The 25,806-nt window shown below is 35.0% G+C and overlaps 1 protein-coding gene across 1 annotated transcript in view; it reads left to right on the top strand.

Annotated features, from left to right (window-relative positions):
• LOC140143109 (extracellular serine proteinase-like) overlaps positions 1-22,493 on the top strand; it is a 99,561-nt gene extending 77,068 nt beyond the window's left edge. The window contains exons 9-11 of the mRNA XM_072165161.1: positions 4,948-5,088; positions 20,217-20,351; positions 20,798-22,493. Of these exons, the coding sequence (XP_072021262.1) occupies positions 4,948-5,088; positions 20,217-20,351; positions 20,798-20,841 (320 nt within the window). The 3' untranslated portion in view covers positions 20,842-22,493. The remainder of the gene's footprint in view (positions 1-4,947; positions 5,089-20,216; positions 20,352-20,797) is intronic.
• Positions 22,494-25,806: the final 3,313 nt, after the last annotated feature.

The raw sequence follows: 25,806 nt of genomic DNA, 5'->3' as shown, positions 1-25,806 counted from the left end.
GTGATGATCATAGGTAGGCCTATAACATACACCATCATAACATGCCTCACCGATATCAACATGTAAAAAGGTGTTGCAAATTCATAACACACCGTGTTATAATGTAACAAATGCTAAGCCAAAACTTAAAAAAATAATAAAAATATCAATATCAATAAAATCAAAATCAGAATAAATACATAGGCCTACAAATAATACTTAAGAAACTGACTAAATCAATATATGACTAAATATAAATGAATCTCTAAATCAATTAATCAATCAGTAATCAATCAATCAATCAATCAATCAATAAATAAATAAACAAATAGGCCTAAATAAATCAATCTATAAATAAATAAATAAATAAATAATAACTGAATGTGCCATTTATATTATTATTACAATTTTAATATTTTTTTATATTAATATCAGTATTAATATTATTAACTTTAAAGGTGCCCATTGATTATATAATAATTCAAGTACAGTTGAATACAAGAAGACATAAAAGATGTTCATCATTCCGTTACACGAACACTGCACTAAGTTACCACTCTTAGAAATTTGGCAACTCCATTATCAATTAAGCAACCAATGATTGTGGCAAAATATATATTTTCCGGTACATACTTTTTATTGTATGCGTGCAATACTTTCTGACGTCATCGAAAAATATTGTACATACAATATTGTACGTATAATACTGAGTCTGAAGCGCTTAAGACCGCTCATTCAAAGTAAATGATGAATCACCCTATTTAGCTGCTTTACAATAGAATACCACAATGGAGTTTGAACCCGGGATGGGTGTGATACACAAGTTGCAGCTAACTGCTTTTAATAGGGATAGGTCAGTGTGTGCATGTCATCATGCCATGCACACCATGCATGCAGACCCTGTCATCTTGTCAGATTTCGGATAAAATATGACTGTTCCATATGGCAAATTATAATTTTTGCTGCTTGTTGCCACTTTCAGCCTCTATTATTTATGAAAAGAATGTTTTCAATTATCAGAATATCTTTATTAGGTTTGCAGGAAATGATAGGAAAATACATAAAATAATAAAATAGAAATGATCAACAATCATCAGTTCATCACCTCTCTAAAAAATCCTAAAAATTTCTTCTTTATAGAAATTTATATATTTACAAAAAAAGGGCTGATTTGGTGGGAAATTTTACAGCACTCGATTTCTTTCTTGTATTATCCACATGTGGTATTCCATCCAAGCAGCAGGTCCAATAACACACGCGTTTCATACTTTTCAACAAATTCTCTATAGAAACATTGGAAATATTTCCAATTCTGAAGTGAAAATCGGTCAACCATGGGCGGTCACACACATAACATCACAGGATATTTCAAGTGGATGTTTATTCTACTTGAGAATAAAGGACTATAGTCGTATACAGAAAAATCGATAATGTTAGATACAATATATCTAGCAGAAATATATTATCGATTTTACGTCATCAAACATTCGTTAGAACTTAAACAGAACTGGAAAGATAATGGCAATAGATTAAATAACTTACATAGTGTACGTACAATAAAAAATCTGTATACTGCTTTAGAATAGATGCGACAGGATTACCTATGGGATTATCTCAAGGATATAATTCTGTTGACCCTCCTCTTTATTAAACCTTCTCTGCATGGCACTATGGACTAAAGATTAGAATGAAGTGGACCTGACTTTCCAATTTGTGCCAATCTGTATTATAGACATATGATGCCCACTCTTTGAAAAAAAAACTTGGGTGTACCCCTGCCACCCCAAGAAAATAATATTTTAAGCGCAAAATTGTCAAACATATTCTGTGCCCCCGTATAGCATATATATCTGTATAGATGTGCCCCCTTCGAAACGGTCATGGCTGTGCCCCTCTCCCGGCTACAAAACTACTACTTTTGCCCGGTACTTTTGAAATACAAGTTTTGAGTGAGCAGAAACTTAAGAATTAGATTTACATGATGTTTACAGATTTAAATGTTAATATAATTTTAAATTATTTAAATGTTAATATAATTTGCTGTAATTCTCAGCTTATTTTACGTCTATTGTAAAACCTATTTCACCGATGAGTAACAGTACGACAGCAACTTAGCTCACTTCCGGTAATTTTTAACGGCGTGACCTCTGCTGTTACGTAACGTAATGTTGAAAATCAGGTGGCAAATACGGTTTTTCAGAAAACATCAAAAAAAATGGAATGGTCGTTCCTCCCTTCATTTCCATATTGAGCCCATAGATAACATATGAAACATGAGTATAAGGCAAAGAATAACGTGTAAAAGTTGAATTATTGTGGAAAAAAATGAATGCTTTTGGAGCGCGAAGTAGCCTAAAAAATGAGAGAAAATGCATGTCACGATCACTAAAATGGTTATATCTACAGCTTGGAGGAAACGCCGGTCTAATGCTTTTCTGTTATGATAAACCATAATTAATTAACCAGAGCTTGTATTAAATTTTCAGCGAAAATTAGCGGTGGAACAACCTAGTCGTAGGTTGAAAAGTTGTGTTCTTTGAGTCCTCGTGTCGTACGCGCACGTTGCAAGTGTCACGATGCTTCACGAAATGGATCCCAGCCGGCACTGATGTCTATTAAGCATGTTATATTGATCAATATAGCAATTAAAAATGCCTATTGTTGTATATTTTATTAATGCAAAATACTCTATTGTGTAACAAAATATTATAGTCGTCTAAGAAGGTAGTATCATCTCATTTAACTGAAGTACAAGCAGTTTTAAAAAGACTGTTGTTGAGTGAGATACTGTGACATGTTGAACGAGAAATAAGATAGCACAATAATACCCGTTGCAATAACAAGATGCGATGGCTTAGTGGACAGAGCGAAGGTCTTCAGTGCGGAAGGTTGAGAGTTCGATTCCCATCATGGAATTATGCTTAGAATGTTTTAGTTCGTTTTTCTTTCTTTTTCTCTCCCTTTTGTCTTTAATAATATAGGCCTAATGAATGTCAGCTTGAAGGCCCACCTTTTTCATGATTTATTTCTTGTTGCTAAGCATTTCATATTTGGGCCTAATCCTACATTCGATTTGATATCTTTTTTAAAAATTGCATTTAAGTTCAGTAGCTTTCAATATGAAATAATTTCAAATAAAGCATGTCAAACTTAAGTAATTTTTAAGTTCAAGATTATATACTTGGAGTAGGATTATCAAATAAAGGAACATCAACACAGATTTCCACAATTTTTTAATTGGACTAGACCCCTCCCCTATCGACAACATATTTTATGAGCTTTTATGCATACATATTAAATCACGAGAAGCACGCAATTTCAAACCTAATATTTTGGCATATTTGTCATTTTTACACAATGTCCAACTTACACCTCGGATTACACCTAATTGGAATCAGCCAAGTTCGTTTTCAGATAGAGCAACTAACTTTGATGTCTTATTTAATCCCCCATAGTTAAGCGGTCAAGATATTAGGTGCTTTCTTTCATTTTATCTCGCTACTCCTGCTTCAAAAGTAATGTGAAAACCTTCCTGACAGTTATTTATTAATATTATAAATATTGTTATCATTTTTGGAATAACAAAACTTCAAATTTAATAAAAATATGAAAACTAGGATTTAAAAAAATGAGTTAAAATAAAATCAAAAATCAAAGAGAGGTGCTAGCGGGGTTCGAACCAAGATCGAACTTCCAAATTTTTAATTTACCCCCGGTATTTACCACCAAGCCATACCAGTGATTTGATAGATACGGTAATAATAGCAATGTAAAATCAAAAATCAAAGAGAGGTGCTAGCGGGGTTCGAACCAAGATCGAACTTCCAAATTTTTAATTTACCCCCGTTATTTACCACCAAGCCATACCAGTGATTTGATAGATACGGTAATAATAGCAATGTTATTCCCACTCATGGCTCACTCGTGAATTCTATTTCTGGAATGAATTAACGCCGTCCAAATAATGTAACACAAACCTTTATGCTGACTTTAAAATTGTTTAAACGTTGGAAGTATTATTTTCAAGGTAAATACCTAACAATGGACAATTGACAATGCAAGCTTCTTTGCAGGAAAAACATCGATCGGCCTTACAGTATATTGCGTGACAGTAGTCACGCACAAAGATAAACATTTCAACGTGTTCAATATACGACTAAAAATATACCCCAACCAAAATTGATGAAATTTTCAGGCAAGCTCACTTTAGTTATTCTATAACATGACACCCATTTTGATTCCGCGCTTTTTCTTGCTTGATGATATGAACATTTTTGTGTTCGTGACATGCTATTTTTCTCATTTTCCGAGCTACTTTGGACATGTTCAAGCTTCTGTATTGTCCATTTAATTCAACTTTTACAAGTTATTTGTTGCTTTACACAAATGTTTGATATCTTATCTGTGGTTAGGGTACATAAATGGAGCAATATACGACCCGTGTCTTCCATTTCTGGAGCTATTTTGATAAAACATGTTTGCCGGCTAAAATTTCAACATTGCGTTACGTAACTCGTGTTCACCAACCCGTATAAATTTTCTGTCGAACAAAAGAGGTCATGAAGTTGCTGTCGTACTGTAAACAGAAAGGAAAAATAGTTTTTTGTTTGTTTTATTTCTTCTTTAACCTGGGACACTCAATCAGTTGAAAACACAATTAATCATCTGTTCTTCCTTGAGGCCCACAGTGATTTACATTTATTTCCTATCGATGCAGCTTCGATGCTTTAGAAATGAACTATCAACTATTTATAATTGATTAGAATTAATGTATTGGTCAATATCATTACATGCAAGGACTTAAATGTTATCACAATTAACAATAGTCAATTAATTAATTTCATAAACAATAAGGATCGACCCAGCGTTGGTGTTTGATTGAAAGATTGAACAATTTGGTTCTATAGCCCAAGCTCTTGTCAATGAAATAAGCTCAATTTATTGGAACCATATTGAAATCTCTTGCAGGTGCTGCTGCCATTCTGCGAGGGTTATGCCCAGCTCTGACACCAGGTGCTATAGTTACTAAACTATTGAACATGGCAACCCCAAATGTAGTGACCAATCCTGGTGCAGGATCACCTAATCTTCTCCTTTACATTGGCAGTGGTAAGTACAGACGTATCACAGATATTGTACCATGTAACCAGCCTGGGCATTTCGAGCTACAGTGAGCTTTTTTAAATAAATTCACATTTCACGAAATGTAAAAAGGTATGTATAGCCAGTATTGTGATATTGGGGGGGCAAGTTTGTTCCACGAACCGACAAGATATATTTAAAAGATGAGCGTAGCGAGCGGAGCGATAAGTGGGTGGGGTCCAGGGGCCCGTCTTAGGAGCCCCTGGTGGGGTCCAGGGGCGAAGCCAGCCATGGAAGCTCTGAGGTTTTAGCGTTGTGGAGGGCCAATTTTTCGTGCATGTTTTTACATTTAGGTAGGCCTATATAGCATTTTGTTCCTTTGAAATTGTGTGAAAATCACTAAAGAATAGACAAGGAAATAATGTTTGAACATGTTTATATAGTCTTTGAAAGTTTTAAATAATTCAATTACACAGTGTGCCAGTGTGTCTAAATCCCAATACAAATACTGATATAATGTTGAACTCCAATTATTAACATAATCAAAATGTGAATCTTTATTGTATCAAGCAAGAAATATTAGTACGTATATGGCCCATTTCACGGTTAGGCGCCACTTTTGGTGAAAAAAACTTGAAATTTTCAAAATGGATTAAATTTCATAAATTAATAGGGGTTTTCTTTTCCAAATAAGACCAGATTTTCATAAAAATATCATTTCCTAGCTTAAATCTCTCTACTTCTTGAAGAAAATTATGATTTATTATCTCATGTTATGTAATTTTTTAATGAATTTGATAAATATTGAGTAGTGTATATTTATACTGCGAGTGTCCAATACATATATAATAGACATTTAAAATAAACGAGTATGTCATGGGCTCCCTTCTGACCAAATTTGGGCAAATTTTGTTGTGTAATGACAAATTTATGGCCACTTAAATGTAATTTTTTTGTAAAAAAGGGAAATTGACATGAAAAGGTTTACTCAACAATTTTAATAATCAATGAATGACTCTGATATTTCACAGCTTTGAAGGTCATAATATGGGTAATGTTCACAAATAATATCAGCCAGTTTGAAAACACATGTCAAATTCAAGATTCTGATATTAAATTGTGCAATTTAGGATGTGACTGATGTCAATGTGAACGGAAACCACACACTGTAAAGCAGAGTATGTTTCAGAAAATAATGATTCAAAGAGTTTTCACACACTCAGTAAATTAAATGGGATATATTGAAATATATCAACATGTGTTAGTGTTCATTTTAAAACATTGTTTACAATTTATAGAAGCGGATGTGACATTTTCAATTGTGAACAGAATATTTCATTATTATAAACAGTTTGCTTGTCAAAAATATAAGCTTTGGGTACTTCTAACACATATATTTTGTGAGATTCTATTGAATTGAGCAATGCTAAAATATTTTTCCCGACCCTTTATATTTTTGACAAGCAAAATGTTTATAATACTGAAATTTTCCGTTCACAATTGAAAATGTCACATCTGCTTCTGTAAATTGTATACAAAACTGTCCCCTAAAGACAACAACAAAGCCATGAAATAATCATATGTGACATGTATGAAATAATAAACCTATTTTAGAAAGTCAAATATCATGTAGTTTATTATAAAGTATTTTGGCCTAAAAACTACTAATTTTGAGGATGTGACATGTGAGCGGAAATTGAAGCTTTTTAATCTCCTGTCACAATTAAAGAAGGCATACTGAATTAATGATTTGTTGTGCCTTTTGATCCCCCACAAACCTGTAATGAAATAACTTCAAACTGGCATCCTAGTCCCATTCCTGTCTTAGTTCTTTGAAGAAACTATTTTGGATGTGACAGGTACCATTGATGTGACACATGTGAACGGAAACTTTGAAATGACATCTGCAAGCTAAGTTGATGAAGGAGTTTTCATTAAATGGTGTCATTAGATAGCTCATAGCAGGAGATTTTTAAAAATCAAAGAGGAAAAATTCTGCCACATATTTGTTTTAAATTATGCTATTTGGAAAAATAATCGGATGTGACAAAATTGTGAACAGAATTTGTTGGCAAAAATTCAAAATATCGCTGTATCTACATATTAAGAGCAACAAGTGTAATTTGTTCAACAAATAGTAACAAGACTCTGAACTTTACTAAAACACACTAGTTTGCCATTCATGTAAAATATAAGTCTATCTATTCCACATTGAATAAGGTACATAGATGTGAACGGAAAATGTCACATCCGAATTTAGAAATTTAAATGGTTCTCATGATAGTTTAACTGACAACTAATATTTTGTTCATGTATGGCTGTATAGTGTACTTGTTCACTACATAAAAACAACAAAAGCAGCTGGTAGGCTCAACATAGTTAAAAGTGGCAGCATTTAGAAAATAAATGTCTGTTTCCAGGTTGCTAGTGAAATGTGCTTTTTGACCACTTCTGACCCCTGTGGGCCCAGAACGATAAAAGCAGAAAGGCCGATTAAGCTAGTGGAGGTAGGCCATACAGAGACAATGAAAAATCACCAACAGTCAATTCTGTATATAACCCCATTATTTTTTACACACCAGGCCTATGGCACGCGATATAAGACAAAAAACGGCGAGACTTAAAAAATGACGTCCAGTTTAAAAAATGACGCCGAGAATAAAAAAAATTAACGTCGAGAATAAAAAACAACGTCGAGAATGAAATGATAACGTCGATAATGAAATAATAACGTCGAGTTTTAAAATACAACGTTGAGTTCAAAACGATGACGTTGAGATTGTAAAACCAACGCCGAGTTTGTAACAGCCGAGTTTTTTCGCGTCCAGATTTTTTTCGCGTCCAGATTTTTTCGCGCCGAGAAGCGCCCTCTATAGCCTTTCTGTATATATTATATCTCAATACTAGTAATTATTATAAACCATGCAATTTATTGATTATTTACTAATATTATTCATATTTGAAAGAAACAACAATGATAAAGATAGCACTTGAGCGTGATTATTGGCAGTATATTGTTCATGTTTCATTGTAGGTAAGTGCTATGCATGTTTGTTTAAGTCCATGATAGTGATAGTGTCTCCTTATCTATGGTTGAATCCAGCATGGTCTTGACTTGGCGGAGGTCAGTGCAGAACTGCCTAGCACATGAAAAAGCACATAGTATGGGGTGGGTTACCATGGTTATCAGGTCACATTGCAAGGATAGGACAGGAAATGGGCAAGGTCAGTGATGTAATGTTAGGTATGGGTAGCAGGTAGGGTCAAAATGGGTTAACAAAGACACATTGGGTATGGAGGCAACGTAAGACAAAACATGAAATTTATAGGCCTACCTGTTACAATAATTTGAGTGATAATTCATGTTTGACCAATTGGCTCTGGGGAGTGTACAGGGTGTCCCAGAAAAATAAACAACTGGACCTAAGTTGAGAAATAGGCATCAGAATCCAAATATTTAAAAAACAGCGTATAGCCCATTATAATACGATGGTTTTACTTGAATCGGTTGAATGATTGCGAATAAATTAGCGATTACATAACGCATGAATCAATCACTTCATTTCAAGTTTGAAAGAAAGTTCATTCAGAATCAGAATCAGCATTTTATAGACAATCACCCAAACAAAGCAGGTATAAGTCAAACTAGACATTAAATGATACAGGATCGAACATAGAGAATACAACATATTATTATGAACATGAGAAATTATTTAACATGTTTAAAGAACGTTTTTTAAGCAGAATGAATGAAATTAGCAAGATCAGTGATGGCATCATTCTCATTATCGCTCATAATGAATATAAACTTATTATTATCATTAAGGTTGCCAATATCAAAAATTCAAACAAAGTACATGCCAATGGGCTTTATATTTTGGTAAAATTCTTATCGTTCTTTAAATAATCTGTTAATAAGTTTAATCTGTTCAATAAGTTTGTTGCAGAAATCAAAGTTTTCCTGGACAAAATGTTACTTTAAATATTGTCCTGAATAATGAATGCAAAAGTTTTAAACAAAACATTGCACAGTATCAACAATTACACTGTAAATTGGCTAGAACACATTGAACCACGTCCCCCTAAAAATCATAATAGAAGAAACAAAGTAATAATTCCCATGTGCATCTTCCTTTTTAGCACCTTTTTTGGGACCAAATGGGTAAAATTACACAATTGTACGCGCTTCGTGCGCGATGACCAATCAAAATAGCAAAACGCACGTTCATCTAGGACTACAATAGTCCAAAATTGAAATATTTTTGTGCGCACAAAAAGTCACATCAGCCAAACCGAATGCTCGTCCCCTACTAGCGCCCCTCCCCTAGATGTTAATGCTTCCACATGACTGCTTAAAGCAGGATTAACATAACACCGTTGGATTATAAGAGGACTAAATTTAATGAGATACACAATCTTTATAAGGACGGGGCGAGCAGTATGAAAAAGCAGGGGGGGCACTTCAATATGAAATGGATATAGGTGTGGGGCTGCTGACACTTTCACAGTAAGGGGCATTTGGTGAGAGCAAAATATAAAAAAATATGGGGTCATTGGGTGAGAGCATACATATTGGCATTTGGTGAGATCAAAATGCACACAATATGGGGTCATTGGGTGACAGACGGACCGTTTGGATCTAAATTAGTCGGAGCATTGGGTAAGAATGACCTTTTTTAAAATAGGGTCTTCGGACGAGACCCTCGAAAATTGAATTTCTAGCTCAAATGGCTTTGTTATTTCAAAATAAGTAACAAAATCAGTGATAGATGACTCGTTGCTGTTCAAATGGATATACATGTATAAGGGTCTTTGGGTGACAGATCAAAAGGAAAATATAAGGAGTATTTGGGTGACAGAGCATGTGATAATAAAAACAAATATGGGGTCTTTGGGTGACTGCGGTGCTGAAATGGGAGACTTAATAGCCCTATACATACGCGTCACTTCCCCGCGGAAATTGCATTGATGCGGGCATTGTCATGATTATGTAGGCCCTAATCGCTCATTTCTTCACAAACAGTCAACCAAATCAAATATAATTTGCATACATAATAATATTATAATAATATGATGCACAATACAATGAGCTAAACGCCGGTTTTTACATTTTTTCCGATGCCTATTTCTTGACTTATGTCCAAATTCATTCACCAGGGTATTTCTGGTACACCTTGTATATCATGTTATGCTGGTTATTTAAATTTCACACGACATAAGAGTCATTCCATTGAACTGACTATGGCAAGTATACAGCTAGAAAGGTCGTAACTTAATTACACAAATGCTCTTCTACCATATTCTTCCTAGTCTTTCCACGGAATTAACCTCGGAATCAATGTCTGTCCTCTGAATCTCACTCATAAGATTTGCCACACTCACCATATTCTTTTATTTCCGCCATTGCAGATATTGAAAATGACTAGCTATTTGGACCATGTCAACATGGCCAATCAGAATCTATAGAGGGCGCTTCTCGACGCGAAAAAATCTGGACGCGAAAAAAGTCTGGACGCGAAAAAACTTGCCGTTACAAACTCGGCGTTGGTTTTACAATCTCAACGTCATCGTTTTGAACTCAACGTCGTATTTTAAAACTCGACGTTATCATTTCATTCTCGACGTCATTTTTTTCATTCTTGGCGTCATTTTTTAAACTGGACGTCATTTTTTAAGTCTCGCCGTTTTTTGTCCGGTGTGGCGTGCCATACAGGCCAGATATGTTGAAAATCAAAAAGTGGCGCCTAACCGTGAAATGGGCCATATACATTTCGGCATCAGTATACATACTATTATTACAATGCTTTCATGCACATAATATTATAAGCCTAGTCAAGTTCACATGACCGACGATGCCGCGTGAGTATACATCGCATGCAGATGCATGATTTGCCGACCGGCGCTCTGCGGCGGCACTTTAGTAGACCACTCAAAGTGAACTGACGGTCCTGTCTGAACCGACGGAATGGAATATTGGGGGGCAGTTGCCCCCCTTGCCCCCCTCTAGCTACGCCACTGTGTATAGCCCTATTTGTTTTACACATGTGGACCAATTTACAGTGTCACACGTCATTGCTGCTTGAACTAATTAACACTAGGGATAACCATCAAAATTTCATGTTGCCCCTATTGCTACAAAAGATTGTTTTCTGGATAGAACTCATCAACAGAAGTATTTTGGTGGTTAAATGGTCAAAATCGGTCAAAAACTTTTCGAATTATGAATTTTCAAAGTTTCCAATTCTGACCGGTCATTGGAACGAAATAAAATGACAAGGTCCAAAAATAGCAATTGGGAGCAAAATTGGCATAAGCATATATTTACCTTTATATATTTCTTTATTTTAACATATATGCAAACATGAAACAAGCATATTGTGAAAGTATCAAAGGGTTTCTTATGAAATGGCACTTTACTAGTCAATGGCATAAATTATTTTTTCAAACCGAGGCATTGAAATCATGCATTTAGAGAACATTTGCCAAAAATCATCCAAGATGGCCGATATGGTACAAAATCAAAATTGCACTAAGTCCAGGTGAACTTTTTTTTTTCACAACCAAAAATGTCAATGTTATTGGGTTTAATATGACCAATTAGTAGGTGTATGCAAACAAAATCTTAAGTGTCATTGAAGGTCATTGACTCATTCACAACAATAGAGGTTATCTACTTCACTCATCATGCTCATGTGTGACTTCTAACAAAAGGTGCTGGTTCCCGTAGTATTCTTCATTCAAACCAATTCAATGCATGACCTCGGAGTCACCTGCATGACTTTCGCGGGCTATTTTGAAACAGTTATGGTTGCAGATTCAGGTACTTCTTTTGAAAGTTCTAAACAAGGTATAGCCAGCAGCAAGTTGTGGATGGTATAGGCCTAAATATAAGAAAACGTTTAGGGTTGAAATCAGGTGAAAAATACATCGAATGAGCACGAAACTTCACATTTATGTTCAGAAATTAAGGTGTCTTCTTAGCATGATTCGAAAGGAGTATGGAAATTCCAAAGGGAAGCTGGTGATTTAATTTGTAACTCGAGATCTACTTGTTCAATTTTTTCCCTTTTTACAGAGGGTATGATAGAGGTATTACTGGCAACTATGCCAAATTACAGCTCAGTAGGCCACGTTTTTCACCTGAAATTATTGACATGAATATTTTGTGCCATTCTTGAGCAGTGCTGAACTTAGCCACTGGCAATTAAACGCACTGTGGCGATGGAACAATTTTGACTCTCACTTACAGGAAAATGAAATAAGTTGTGTTGCTGTAATTTGCAAGATAGTTACAAAATATAATTGGTATTCACTTCCTCAATTTGTACAGAAAAATATTGAAAAATAAAAGAATGAGATCAATTTAGAAATGTCTGTGCAAGCAGTGCACAGTTGAGCTCCCTGCATGTCTATGGGAGCGTTCTAATCATGTTGATGGTTCATTGGTCATCCCTATTAACACTGTCTTTAGGACATGCATTGGGAAAAACACATTCCCCATGGTTTCCACAAAATCATGTTACATGGGGATCGAACTTTGTAATTGAGTGTAGCATTCATAGTAACTGTTACCGTCTATCAATTTTTTAAAGTGATTGTGTGAGCAATTTCATCATATGCCAATATTGAAGGGTGTTTCCATAACATGACCACCTTTTCTGACTACCTTTTCTGACCAGCTTTTACAGTGAGCCCTGTGATATTTGATTCTTACACTATAGACTACAATGGCCTTATCCCAATGCCATAGTCTAATAACATTAACTAAACAATCATAGTGCAAAATTTGACCTCAAGTTGCAGAGTATGAGGTTTTTGTACCCCAATTTTCAAAGGTTATTCAATGAATGTACAAATTGGATTAAAGAACTGTGCACTAATAGATGAGAATGTTTTGGATCCTAGTGTTTTACACCATAATCATAGACAGTCATGCTGGGTGATAATTAGCAAGCTTTTCTCTGGGACTTGTTAATAGATATACAACATTTTTAAGGGTACATGGTTGTTATTTCTTTCTCACTTTAGATTATTTATTTGTACCTTTTGCTTGTCGAGTACGGGTCGAGTATCCTTTGATTTTGTTTTGTAGTACAATTTTGTTTGTATATTTAATGTCTTGGATGCACCATCGGATCGAGTGCCACTGATGTAAAAGCAATTTCCTAATAAAAACTTCAAACTACAACACTTTCATGGTAAATGAAATTATTTAAAACCCTGGTTTAAAACAAATAAAATAAAATTTTGCACACACATCCAATTTTCCTGACTTCATTCGAACGAGTGCTAGCTCCCTAGTGTTACCCTCAGCATGCACTTCCCTGTTCAGACTTTGTCTGTCTGATGGACAATTAAGGGTATACGATGTATTGTTGGTCGAAGCAGCAGAAAACAAAGTAGTTCACAGCACCTTGCAAATGGTAGTGAGCTTTAGCAAAAATTGCATTGCTCAATAAGCCCAATCGGCATTGGAAGTTTGCAATGCATTGTGGAACACATTTTGCAGTTTTGGGACACTTTGTCCTTTGACCTATCGGGAAAATTCAGAAAAATTGGGGTTTAGAGCGTACAAAATATAATTTAAAACGTGTTACTAGAATAAAAACAAACCCAAAAATTTGATTATTGTATAAATTAATTATTTTATTATTTATAATGATAACATTATTACAATAATAAATTAATGATTACAGCAATTTTCCAGATATGTCAGAGGTCAAAGTGTCCCAAAAAACCAGAAAGTTATGGCGATTGGGCTTATTCATAGCGAACGTGTAGAATAATTCAAATATCACAGATATACTTTTGTAGGTCCTGTGGTTCTTGAGTTATGTTGTAGAGAGGGCTGAAACAACAACACTTTTGTAAAACGTACATAACTCATAAACAATAAATAAGCAAGTTTTCCAAAGTATATGATTTGTATAATGAACTTCTGCAAAACACCAAAGTGTTATTTTTCAATAATATATTGATTCAGATAAATGAAAATCTGCTTCGACCAACAATACCTTGTATACCCTTAAACCCATATTCACATTCATGCTGCACCCTTAATATATAGGGCATGTTTGACAAATATCATGAATATGACCTTGTGAAGTGGTAATTGTGATTACTCTATTGATTATTGACCCAGCACCTGAAATGATAACTGTCTCCTCTCTAAACTGAGAAGTTAACTGCCCTGTGAAAAACCATGGAAGTATGGAAAAACAAAACAAATTTCACTTGATAATTTCAATTTTATGTCACTTAACGGGTTATGCCATTTTAAATCGACTTTCGAAAAGTTTTTTGATACATTCATTGATTTCTCAAAAAGTAAAAATCGCAGTTTAACAAATAACGGTTCAAATGAAAGCCATTATTGGGGGCTAATTGTTGTATCACTATGATAGGCCTGACACCAATATAAACACTTGTTTCGGTGACCCAAGTTCATGGTCATTTCTGCTCACGCACTTTTTACAGATGGCCTGGAATTTCATATTTCGGTTTCAGCGATTGTCCAAAAAGGTGGTATGTTTTTTGAAAAGCGTTTCCGCTTGGAATGTAGATAGTTATTGTTGCTATTACTCTGCGCGATTTTAATTTATGCCCTCTTTAGCCGACAATTCTCAATGCATTTTACACAATAGATACGTTAAACTTGCATAAATACCGCTATTTTTAACAGTATCGCTTTTGTTAACCAACATAACATCAAAAGAGTTCTCAAGACTTTGATGAGACCATAGATACCAAATCGGACTACATGTGATGAACAGATTTTACACTAGAATCAAAAGAACCAGCGTAGGCCCTCTCAAAATGTACTTTTTTAAATATCGCGTTGTGATAAAAATGACTGCCTTTTCCTTGTTTTTTATAACAAGGAAAAGCTTTACTACCTCAAACTTCAAAAGTAGTGCTGTCTCGTGTCCGTTACTGGTTAGTATTATTCCGATTAAGCGATTTTCATGATTTAGGCCTACTTAGCCTACATTTGAGCAACTATTTGCCCACACCGTGTACGAATATATTCCAAATATGGCGCTGCATTCAGTATCACGCTAACGACAAGGTTATACTAAGATGTGTAAGACTTTCTGACACTATATTCACGGTTGTTCTAATGGCTATTCAAACTTATGACAAATTTGGCTGGTTTGCGTTGTTCAATACCATTTCACCTTAGTCTTGGTACCAGCGGTTTGTGCTCCTCCGTCACTAACGGTGACGGAGGAGCACAAACCGCTGGTACCGAGACTATTTCACCCTGATGTGACAGTGACGTCACATCCGGGGTCACGCCAGTGTAAAGTTGGTTTCCACAGAGGAGTAAGATATCTTACTCCTCTGTGCTGGTTTCATACTACCATGCCGGTTGCAATGAGCGGCGTGGCGCCGCGCGCATTGCAGACAAACGGACACAATCAAGACTTGTAATTGGTTGAAACGCTCTGCCGCTTGCCGGGTGTTCGTGATCGCGCCATTATCGTGATGATCGGGGATTCCTTTTTTGTGATGAAGGCACCAGCCGAAATGTCCGCTTTCCAGAATGCAATGAACATAACTCTGTACTCCCCGGGAGATGATGTATTTTACGACACTCCTGGCGGGAAAGAGATATGAAACGAATTTTATTAGGTGCAGCATCACTGCGCTGGAGGTCGATGGCGCTGGTGTACATACGCACGCCGCTTAAAGACACCGCATAGATGCGCGAAATGCCGAACAGCTGTTCACAACGCGTTGACATCACTGCCACATCGGGTGAAAAATGGTATAGGTAATAGATGACTATGAAACCTCAAACTCGCCCCTCGATAAAGGTTGGCAATTGAAGCAGGCCTCAGTTTAGCGAACTTTGTCTAGTTCAATGCGATGCGAGTGCAAGCGCCGCTCAGACTGTGAAGGTTTCTGGATACCGAATATGGGTTTAGATTAGGCCTATATCATGTCCTCTAGGCCATATAATTTATTTTTGGAAAGGAAAGTCTAATCTCGGAGCCTATTCAATTGAGAAGGGACTGGATTTTGTCATAATAATATAAAAATTAATACTTAATGCCTCGCGATTTTTTTGATATCCAGCCATAGCATTTTAATTGATTAAACTGAACATAAAGCTATATCTTTACTAGCTTCATGCACTAATTTGCAGACCCGCCTGCCTTCTACATGTAGTGATGAGTACCACATTAGATTGTGTTTACAAGAAATAATAAGCGCTGCCTCCTCGAAATTTCTTATGCCATCAGCTTTGATGATTAAATATTATCTACAACTCGGCACCTGTGTTCAAGGCCTTTCTTTTATCTATTGAACTCAAAAGAAAGGATTAGAATGATCAGAATGCCGTCCCTTACCCCTTTCCACACATTAATAATGAGTCGGTAAGGAACGTATACCGTTATACTTCAATGAGTACGATGGCTACTACGCAGTTCAATGGCCTTATTGTGATCTGGCGGGAGTTTTAAAAGCACGGTCCCTGACTGCGTGGGCATATTTCCGACAAGGAACAATAGAGACCAATTGCCTGGCAATGACGTCACATGTAATCCCAGTCTATAGTGTGACTAGAACATTATAGGCTGGTGGTCATTTATAATAAAAAAAATAAAAAAAGTCCAATGCGATTATTAATGTATTTTCTAAAATTAAAAGAACCACTTTTTAGCGGGAATTTTTGTAAGTTACACAGCTGAAGTTGTGAAAGGGTTGAAAGACTACAATATTACGGCTTAAACAAGAATTTCTTTGTTTGGTCGTTATTCCTATAGACTCATCCCTTAACATCCAGAATGGTACAACATTATTGTGCAAAGTGTAAAGATAATAACAATGAAGCAAACATCAAAATAATGTCAAATAAGATTGTCAAAAAAGATGGTCAGAAAAGGTGGTCAGAAAAGGTAGTCAGAAAAGGTGGTCAGGTTATGGAAATATCCAATATTGAATAGGAATAGGAATTAAATTTGACAATGTACAAGAAATAGAACAATTCTAATATTACCAGATCATTTGGTTTCTCATAAAAATATGTTACACTGTGATTCTTTGCATGTTTATTCTTTATTTGCCAAAAGTTTAACTGAAAAGTGGGTTTAAAAAACAGATATGACAAAATTTTTGCATTCTTTCCTTTATGAAATATTAGTAATCCAAGGTTTTGTTTCCTCTATGGAAACCATTACACAGGGAAATTTGTTTGCAGCTATAAAAATTGTGAACTAACAAAGTTTGAATAATACTCACGTTTTTAGATTAAACAATGAAAAACTTATTCAAAATTAACAAAAACTTGAACAGAATTATTTTTAAAGGCCAAACTATGATTAAAAGCATTTGGTGTCCATGTTACACGGGGAATGATTGCAGATGTAAACAGCGGGAAAAAATGGTCACTACTCTTTTGAAATAGATTTTCTCAATCCAGTAAATATACAAATTAAAACACCCATTTTAACAGAAGAGGTGAGTTATGAATTTAGAGACCATTCATAAACTTGTAAGGGGGCCTGATGCAAAAAAAATTATCACAAAAAATGTTTCGGGCCCCTTTTTCAGATCTCAAAAATTTCAGGGCCTCCTTTTTGACATTAAAATTATGGGTCAACCCCATAGAAAAGCATATAAACTCAATTTTCCTGGGAAAATTTGGTCAAATTTTTCAGCCTCCCCCCTTAGGAGGGTCAAAACTTTTAAGAACCCCCCGTTTTGCATCAGACCCCCCTAACAAGTGTTTGTGAACAGTCCCTTTGGGCTTAAAATGTGCATGCAGGCTTATTTATGGAACCACCCAAAACATGGAAGTAATGCCCAAAAGCATTGCAATATAGATTAATAATACATATTTATACAGTCGCCTGTACCAGTAGTTGCTCAAACTCAAAATAATGTTTTTGTGGAGGGTGTCTGCCTTTTGTCTCTTTCGTCAACCCCCCCCCCACTAATTTAGCGGCTTATACTTTTTTATCCTGAATTGTCTATTTTCTTGATTGATAACTGGTCGCATGTCATGTTGCATGGGTACAATTTCCATTACATGGTCAAAAATGACAAAAAATGTATTTTTTGATGTTGTATTTTTAACCTTAACACATGCTTAATTTTTGAGATAATACTTATAAGAATTATCTCAAAAATTAAAATTACTAATTAATTAATACACAAGCGCCTATGTAAATCTCAATTTTCAAAAGCGTTTTCCTCAAATCGGACCTCAATTACAAATCAGATGACTGTAAAATTTGTATTTAATGCAAGAATGTCATCAGATTTAGAGGATATGTTATCGACACATTAATGCTTCAAATAAACTATTTAAAATAATTGTACGTATGTTAATTACATTGTGAAGGTCAATGATATTTTTACGAGTAATTAGCGAGATGGTTATTCTATTATTGAGGAAATGAATATCAAGAAGAGAAATGTACATTGCTAAAAATACTGAAATTCAACTAGGATTTCATTAAAAATTGAAAAAAAAAATTTAAGGTGGTGCTACACCCCTTGATAAATTTGTGACTATACTTGCATTTTTCTCAAAAAAAAATAACACACTGGTAACAAAAGCTATGTTTATTATAGGGGTAAGGCATCCAGGTACTACACTGGAATTTCAGTGACTCAAGACAAGCGGTATGTTTTTTACAATACCTCAATTATTAACATGAACGCCTTATCTTGAATCACTGAAATTTCAGTGAAGTAATTTGATTCCTTGCCCCAATAATATACATTTAACATAACCTTTGTTACCAGTGTGTAGTTACTTTATGAGAAAAATGCAAAATTAGTCACAAAATTTATCAGGGGGTGTAGTAATTAGTTTAGTTTAGTTGTACAAATTCAACATTCAAAGCTGTCAATACATCATACCCTCACTAGATTTGAAAAGCACCCAGTAGTTTTGACATGCTGATATGTGAATTCACATAGGCCCTATTGCACACTCCCGCATCCGCCTGCTCCACATCCGCCTGCTCCTCCACCCCTGGCATTTTTCATTTCAACTGATGTGATTTTTTTACTGAATAATGTATAATTATATGCTTCAGTAGACTGACAGAACATAAAATTAGGCTTAACATGGCTGTGTACTCTAGACATTGTTTCTTTCGCGAAATTGAGCTTTTTTGAAATGTATTTACTTTGTTATGTTTTTTATAAATACAAGGAAAGAAAATCCAGATTTGTTACTCTAACTGCTCTATTTTATGGATTTTATTTCACTATTTCACTCGTTTCCGCAATTTAAAAGAAAAGAAAACCTTTGTTGTACCATCGGGGTACACGCGGGCAACAACGCATCACATTTTGTAGTCGCACAATTTGTTAATGCACAGATACGAATACGCAACGCTTATCTGCATGCGCGGCGCATATTATGGAAGCACCACGGAAGCACTGATTTCACAAAAACCTAGCGGTCAAATGGCTCAGTTTTAGCTGATAAAATGTGGATTTTTTTCAAGTTTTTTCCCCCGATTTAAACATCAAGATATGAATAGATTTCGCTCTAACTTCTCAAGGGTCTGTGGATTTACCTGATGTTCATGTAATGTAAGGTAGAAAAGCAAGAAATGCCGCATTCTCCTGTGAGCTTCGATCAAAGTGCAAAATGTGACCACTTTAAACTTCAATGGCCTTTATTTCAATGTTCATTTTCTCGGTAAAATGACGATTTAGGTACACGATAACTCAATAAATACAGCATCTATAGGTTAGCAATTATTTATGCTCATCATAAAAAGCATGATCGACTGAGAAACGGTTTTCTCTTTTTTTTATAATTTGGTCTATTTCAAAAACAAAACAAAATTTTTGGAAAGCATGTTTTTTGTTATGATGTACCAAACAAAATTGCCAAAATTCACTTTTTGTGATTTTCTTCATAATTGTTGTTTGTACACCAAATCTGTATTTATATTGAGATTCCTTTATGTCTTGCCTTTATAAAAATGTATACTTTTATATGTCTTGCTTGAATAATTGCAAAGTTATGGCACTTTTACTACATGCATAGGATATGGTGTTATGGAAAGCCAATCAAATTTGTATCACAATTTTCAGAAAACGTGTCCCTCCACCCTTTTTGCATACCCAACTTATGACATACGACCAACTATAAGCTATCTGATAAATTCCAATTTCAGACTGCTGCAATCCAAATCCATGTCTGAATGGAGGAGCTTGCCAGCATCTCAGCACCTGCGGCACCACCTGTTTCACATGCTCATGTCCTTATCCATATTATGGAAACACATGTCAGAATACAATAATAAGACCAGGTAAGGCTAACAACTTTACCAAGATTGATATACATAATTTAAAGCCATAATGAAATATGAAATTGGTTAATTGTTTTCAAACCCAATTTTTTTCCAATGTTTCCTGTGTACACATGTCCCAACTTACACACTACAATAATAATAATAATAATAATAATAATACATTTAAATAAAATAAATACCAAATGTTCACTGGCAAGAATGTGTGCTGTCATGCACATGAACATTATAGTGCTAGTTACTAATAAATATTATTTCAGCATTTTGGCTTAAATAACCATTAAAATTTGACGGAAATCATACATTACGGCTTTAAGATATGTGCATAGAAGGGGGTTTTCAGGAAATAAAGGGAAATACAAATTTTTAGCAATTCAGTGGAACAGGAAAGATGGAACTGCATAACACTAATTGGTCCCTAAATATTTTGCCTTCTTCATTTTCAGATGAACCAGATTATCCAAGGTTCCCAGGGGATGATCCAATGTAACCCGAATGAAAATTAAGCAGCACTTTCAACATGTTGGAAAAGTGTTACACAGTGATACATATCAATCGCATTTCACTCATTAAATTTAGCCCCCTAAATTTTACTCCTTCAATTGCCTTGAAGGAAGTCTCCGGTAATCACAATGTTATGCCTTATGTAAGAAAAATAATTATCAAGCACAAATCAAATGGTTTTATTTAAAACTAGCTCATAGTGAACATTGCACTTAGACAATTCCAATGCGGGAATTTTGAATATCGCGTGTTGAGAGCTGACTGTTTTATTCGTTATGTGTTTCTTTTAAATAAAACCAAGTGATTCATGCTTGATAATTATTTTTCTAACATATAAGGCATAATGTTATATTGCTGGAGACTCCCTAAACTTCCATACACGCTCATTGTAGTCTAAAGAAGCACTCCTTTAGTTAATTTCTTTGTTACCTTGGAGAGGGAATATATCCCCCTATATATCCCATATGGCCCAGCTATATGTTGTTCTCTGCCAAGAGGGAAAGTCAGTGTCAATATTTTATTAAAATATTCAGGACAAATTTATCTATCTAAAGAACCCAATAATAAATTTTGTTAATAAATGTTGCTTTTATCACAAAACATCCCAGTTTGAAATGTAATAAATACTATGTGGGTGCAGTTTATATTCAATTTAGGAAACAATGAAGTAGTAATGATAGGAATTTAAGATTATTAACCATAAGAATTTTGAATTGATCTTACGGAAAAAAGGTCTCTATTCCATGGTCTGGTTTATAGCAGTTTCACTTCATGACCCATGAGCCAAGAAAAAAACAATTGTTTGGTTGTTTTTTCAACTTTTCCAGGGTAGCTGCTGGCAGGTGGATACACTTTTCAAAACAATGTTTTCATTTTATTTTAGAAATCAGAGTAAAAACTGCACAATAAACTTACTAATGAAAGCTAATAACTAGTAATAAGATGTCAATGAGGATATTTCAATATCATAATTAAAATTCCAAAAGTCTGAGAAAAAAAACCCCCTTTTTCAGAAATGTCAAAAATTGGGGTCGGTATTCTTTGGTACGGTAACAACTTTTTTCCAGTTTTCAAATTTTGGTGCAGGATGTGGAAGGACAACCAAATGATTTTTTCCCCTTATGGTGAAAGGGAAATAGTTATACAATTCAGACTAGTATGTAAGTTTTGAGCTATATATTGCATTGTAAACAATGGTAATGGAAATACAGTAGATTAAAGGTACTATCAGTGATCCATGTAAAGCAGCAAAAATATTACCTTTTTTAAATGGCTTAAAAGTAAGGATATGTCAATAAAATTATCATTTGGTGTTTTTTCATATGAAAAACTCCATTCAATTGCATAGATACAAACGTCATACGGACATACTCGTCAAACATTGCATAAGATGTGATCGGGTACCCTTATTAGGTTGTGTCTAGTCCACTTTTCAGGGTATTTCAGATGTTTTAAAAGGCAAAAATTAATTTCAGATGTTGTTTTAATTTTCGATTGAGAGAATCACTGATAGTGCCTTAATGCTGCTGCTTTGAAAACAGTGCTGGTCACTGAATATCATCTGAAATAAATCTATATTTGGGAAAAAAAACACAATTTGTCTGATTGATCTTTAATTCAAGGGATCTAGAATGAGCGTTTATGAGCGTTTACGACAGTATTTTTGTGGGACATGAGAGCACATCAGACATATCGAATTGCATTCTGAATACTGAAGCATGTCTTTCTGATATCAAATAATTTTCATTTTTTGACATTCACGATATAATACAAATTTTTCACATTTTCGATATATAACAGTCCTTGAAGTAAATTTTATAAATCTAATGACATATTCTCAAGTGTATGTAGCTGGGAGGAAAAGCCGACAATCAATTGAAAATTTTGACCTTTCATATTGAAGATATGGATTTTTTCCCCAAAAAAACCTTATTTTTTTTTGTTTGTTTTTGGGGAAAAATCCATATCTTCAATACGAAAGGTCAAAATTTTCAATTGATCGTCGTCGGCTTTTCATCCCACCTACATACACTTTAAGTATAAATCATCAGATTTATAAAGTTTACTTCAAGTACTGTTAAATATCAAAAATATCAAATTTATTTATCGAAATTATTTGATATCAGAAGGACATTCTTCGTATTCAGAATGCCATTCCATATGTCTGATGTGCTCTAATGTCCCACAATAAATACTGTCCAAACGTTCATACCCCAGCCCTTAAAGACACAGCATAGACGTGAGCATGAAACTGCTGCCTCAACATGTTGCTGTCACTGCCACATCAGGTAGTGTTACTTTGGTCCACTCTACAGTAACAGATTTAAACTTGTTTGTACTCTCAATTGCCATCATTTGTTTTAATCATCAGGGTTTTTATGTTACTCTGGGCCTTACTTCAACAGAAATGAGAGTGCCTCAAAGAGGTGAGTCCCAAAGAGTAACCACTCTGAATTGCTCTATGGTAACATTATTGTAAAGCTGGACAGTAAGATAGTGTCCCAAATCGAACGATGATTTGCATCTTAAAGCTTGAACATTACATATGTGTGTGTGCGCATAGCACTTGTCAATTGCAAAATTCCTTCACAGTTTTTATCCATCCTCAAATTGGCGCAATTTATGGCTTAGACACAAAGGCGGTTCGGATTGGCTAATTGAATCACGTCATAATCACATCAGCACCTCATTCGCCGATCATTCTGTGTAGCATCGCGTGACACAGGCGCGATTTTACGTGAGCGTACCAGGTCGGATAAAACTGTGAAGGATCTTAGCAAAAGGCTGTAGCTTGTTATATTGGTACAAAACATTGGACACAGAACACAAACAACCATGAAATTGAAATTTCTGGTGACCTGGCCGAAATAATTCAGAGGGACACTATTTTGCCTTCAAGGAGTGACACCAAAATGGTGATGAAAGTACTCAGGTCAAATCTTTTTGGAGTGCCAGGTTATATATGTGACACGATCTGGTCCATGGGGGCCAAAGGCGGCAATTTTGAAACTGAGATAAAGATAAAAATATGGAGTAAAAAACAATAAAATACATAAGAAAATAGACATCAAAAAACTTCATAACTTTAGAACCAAGTATGCTAGACCTTTGGTGTTTTCTGTAAATGATAGCCTATTGTATAATATAATAATTACAGTAACTCAATTGTCAAAAATGCCTTCTTTGGCCCCCACGGACCAGATCGGGTCACATATGTGACCACAAAGTGGTAGTAAAGTCGGCTCTAGATCATTTTCTGTTTATTGCAGATTTGGAGAGAATGCACTTTCAGCTTTAAAATGACACCTCAACCAGCTTCATCGAACATCTGGAAGTGAAGTTATGGTTCATCAAATGTCAACTTTCTTATATATTTACATAGAAATCCATATACTGTTTTTGATTGTATCTCAAAATGGAAAATGCCGACTTTACGACCAGTTTGTGGTGGATGGGTACATATGAGATGATAAAATATAGCCCTCTGTCATGCATCTTTGATCTCATCATAACACACTATACCATTATTTTTGGTGTACAACGTGCAACATGGTATTGCCTGTGTTATGTGCATTTTGGTATCTTACAACAAATGGTTCAATTTGAGCAATTTGTAAATAAAATTAAGATTTCAAAAATAACTATAAGATGGAGTTACTGTGGCACAACCTTGTGAGTGGCTATCATTTTTAAATTGTGAACGAGCTAGAATTCAATCAAAACTTCAATTGGAATGTTGGCATTTTTGAAATTCTTCATTGCAAGAAATAGAATTCAACCATTGTATAAAATGCACTTATTGCAATGATACTTATTGTGTACACAGTTTAGTTTTTTTCATAATCCATTATATTAACACCATAACAGAACCTCATGATAAATAGTCCATTTAACATGACTATCATACACACACACTTGACTGGACGGAATAGTGTCACATGATTCCAGATTGCATACTATTTACAATATATTATAGAAAGTTGTGATTCTCAATTCTCGTGTTTCACAATACGATGGGCCTCCAGCGGTCACTGGGTCGAGGCCAAAATATGCAGTGCATCATGGGAAAATGTCGACATCCAAAGCCTGCGTAATACGAATACAATACAGGAACATACATCATTGTGGGTTTAAATGTCATTATAATGATGTTGTTACATGGAATGCACACTAAAACAACATTATTTACAATTATAGTAGATCCATTTTCTATCTATTGATCACAGGGAATCCTTCATAGAGCTGTTTTCAACATATTTATTATCACACTCACATGAAAATTCAATAGCAGCTAGAATGGCGATGTCGACTCTGGAGTAAAAAATTTGACTGCCAAGAGCATTCGCTGGCGGCGCATCGCATTGTGAAATGCAAGAATTTAAAGGAACAAAGTTGTATTGTAACAAATAAGGTAGCAAAATGCATAGAAGTAATCAAGGACAATCCATAGGGCTATTCCTGTTGAAATCCATACACCCTTATGATAGACATGACCTTTATCTCCCACACAGGGAAATGTGAGTTTCTAATGGGGTTACTTGGATGGGAGACTCAATTTGAAATCTACACCCACCTGAGTGGGATATTAGTGTCATATCTTTCATAGGGGCATATGGATTTCAACTGGGATAGCTCTTATAGAGAACACTCTTATAAAGTGTAGCAACATTTAATGTGTGCAGTTAAGTTGTCACTAAATTCCAGATTGGCCGGCTTGGTTACACCTGTGTTGTGCTTTGCACCCATCGGGTCCATTGTTAAAAACCGGACCGGAGAAAACAACTTTTCTCTTCATCTTCTTTCTTCCTCCGCCTTCCCCAAAAAGCCTCCAGGGCATTAGGGTAATGGCAAAGACCATGATTTCAACAAATCCTCAAGATAAATAGTGTATGCAACATGACAAGAAGAATTACATGTAATTGTAGACCAAGCATTCACCCCCCCACCCCGG

Source organism: Amphiura filiformis, chromosome 20 (genome assembly GCF_039555335.1).
Source record: "Amphiura filiformis chromosome 20, Afil_fr2py, whole genome shotgun sequence".
NCBI lineage: Eukaryota > Metazoa > Echinodermata > Ophiuroidea > Amphilepidida > Amphiuridae > Amphiura > Amphiura filiformis.
This window is presented reverse-complemented; position numbering and strand designations above follow the sequence as displayed.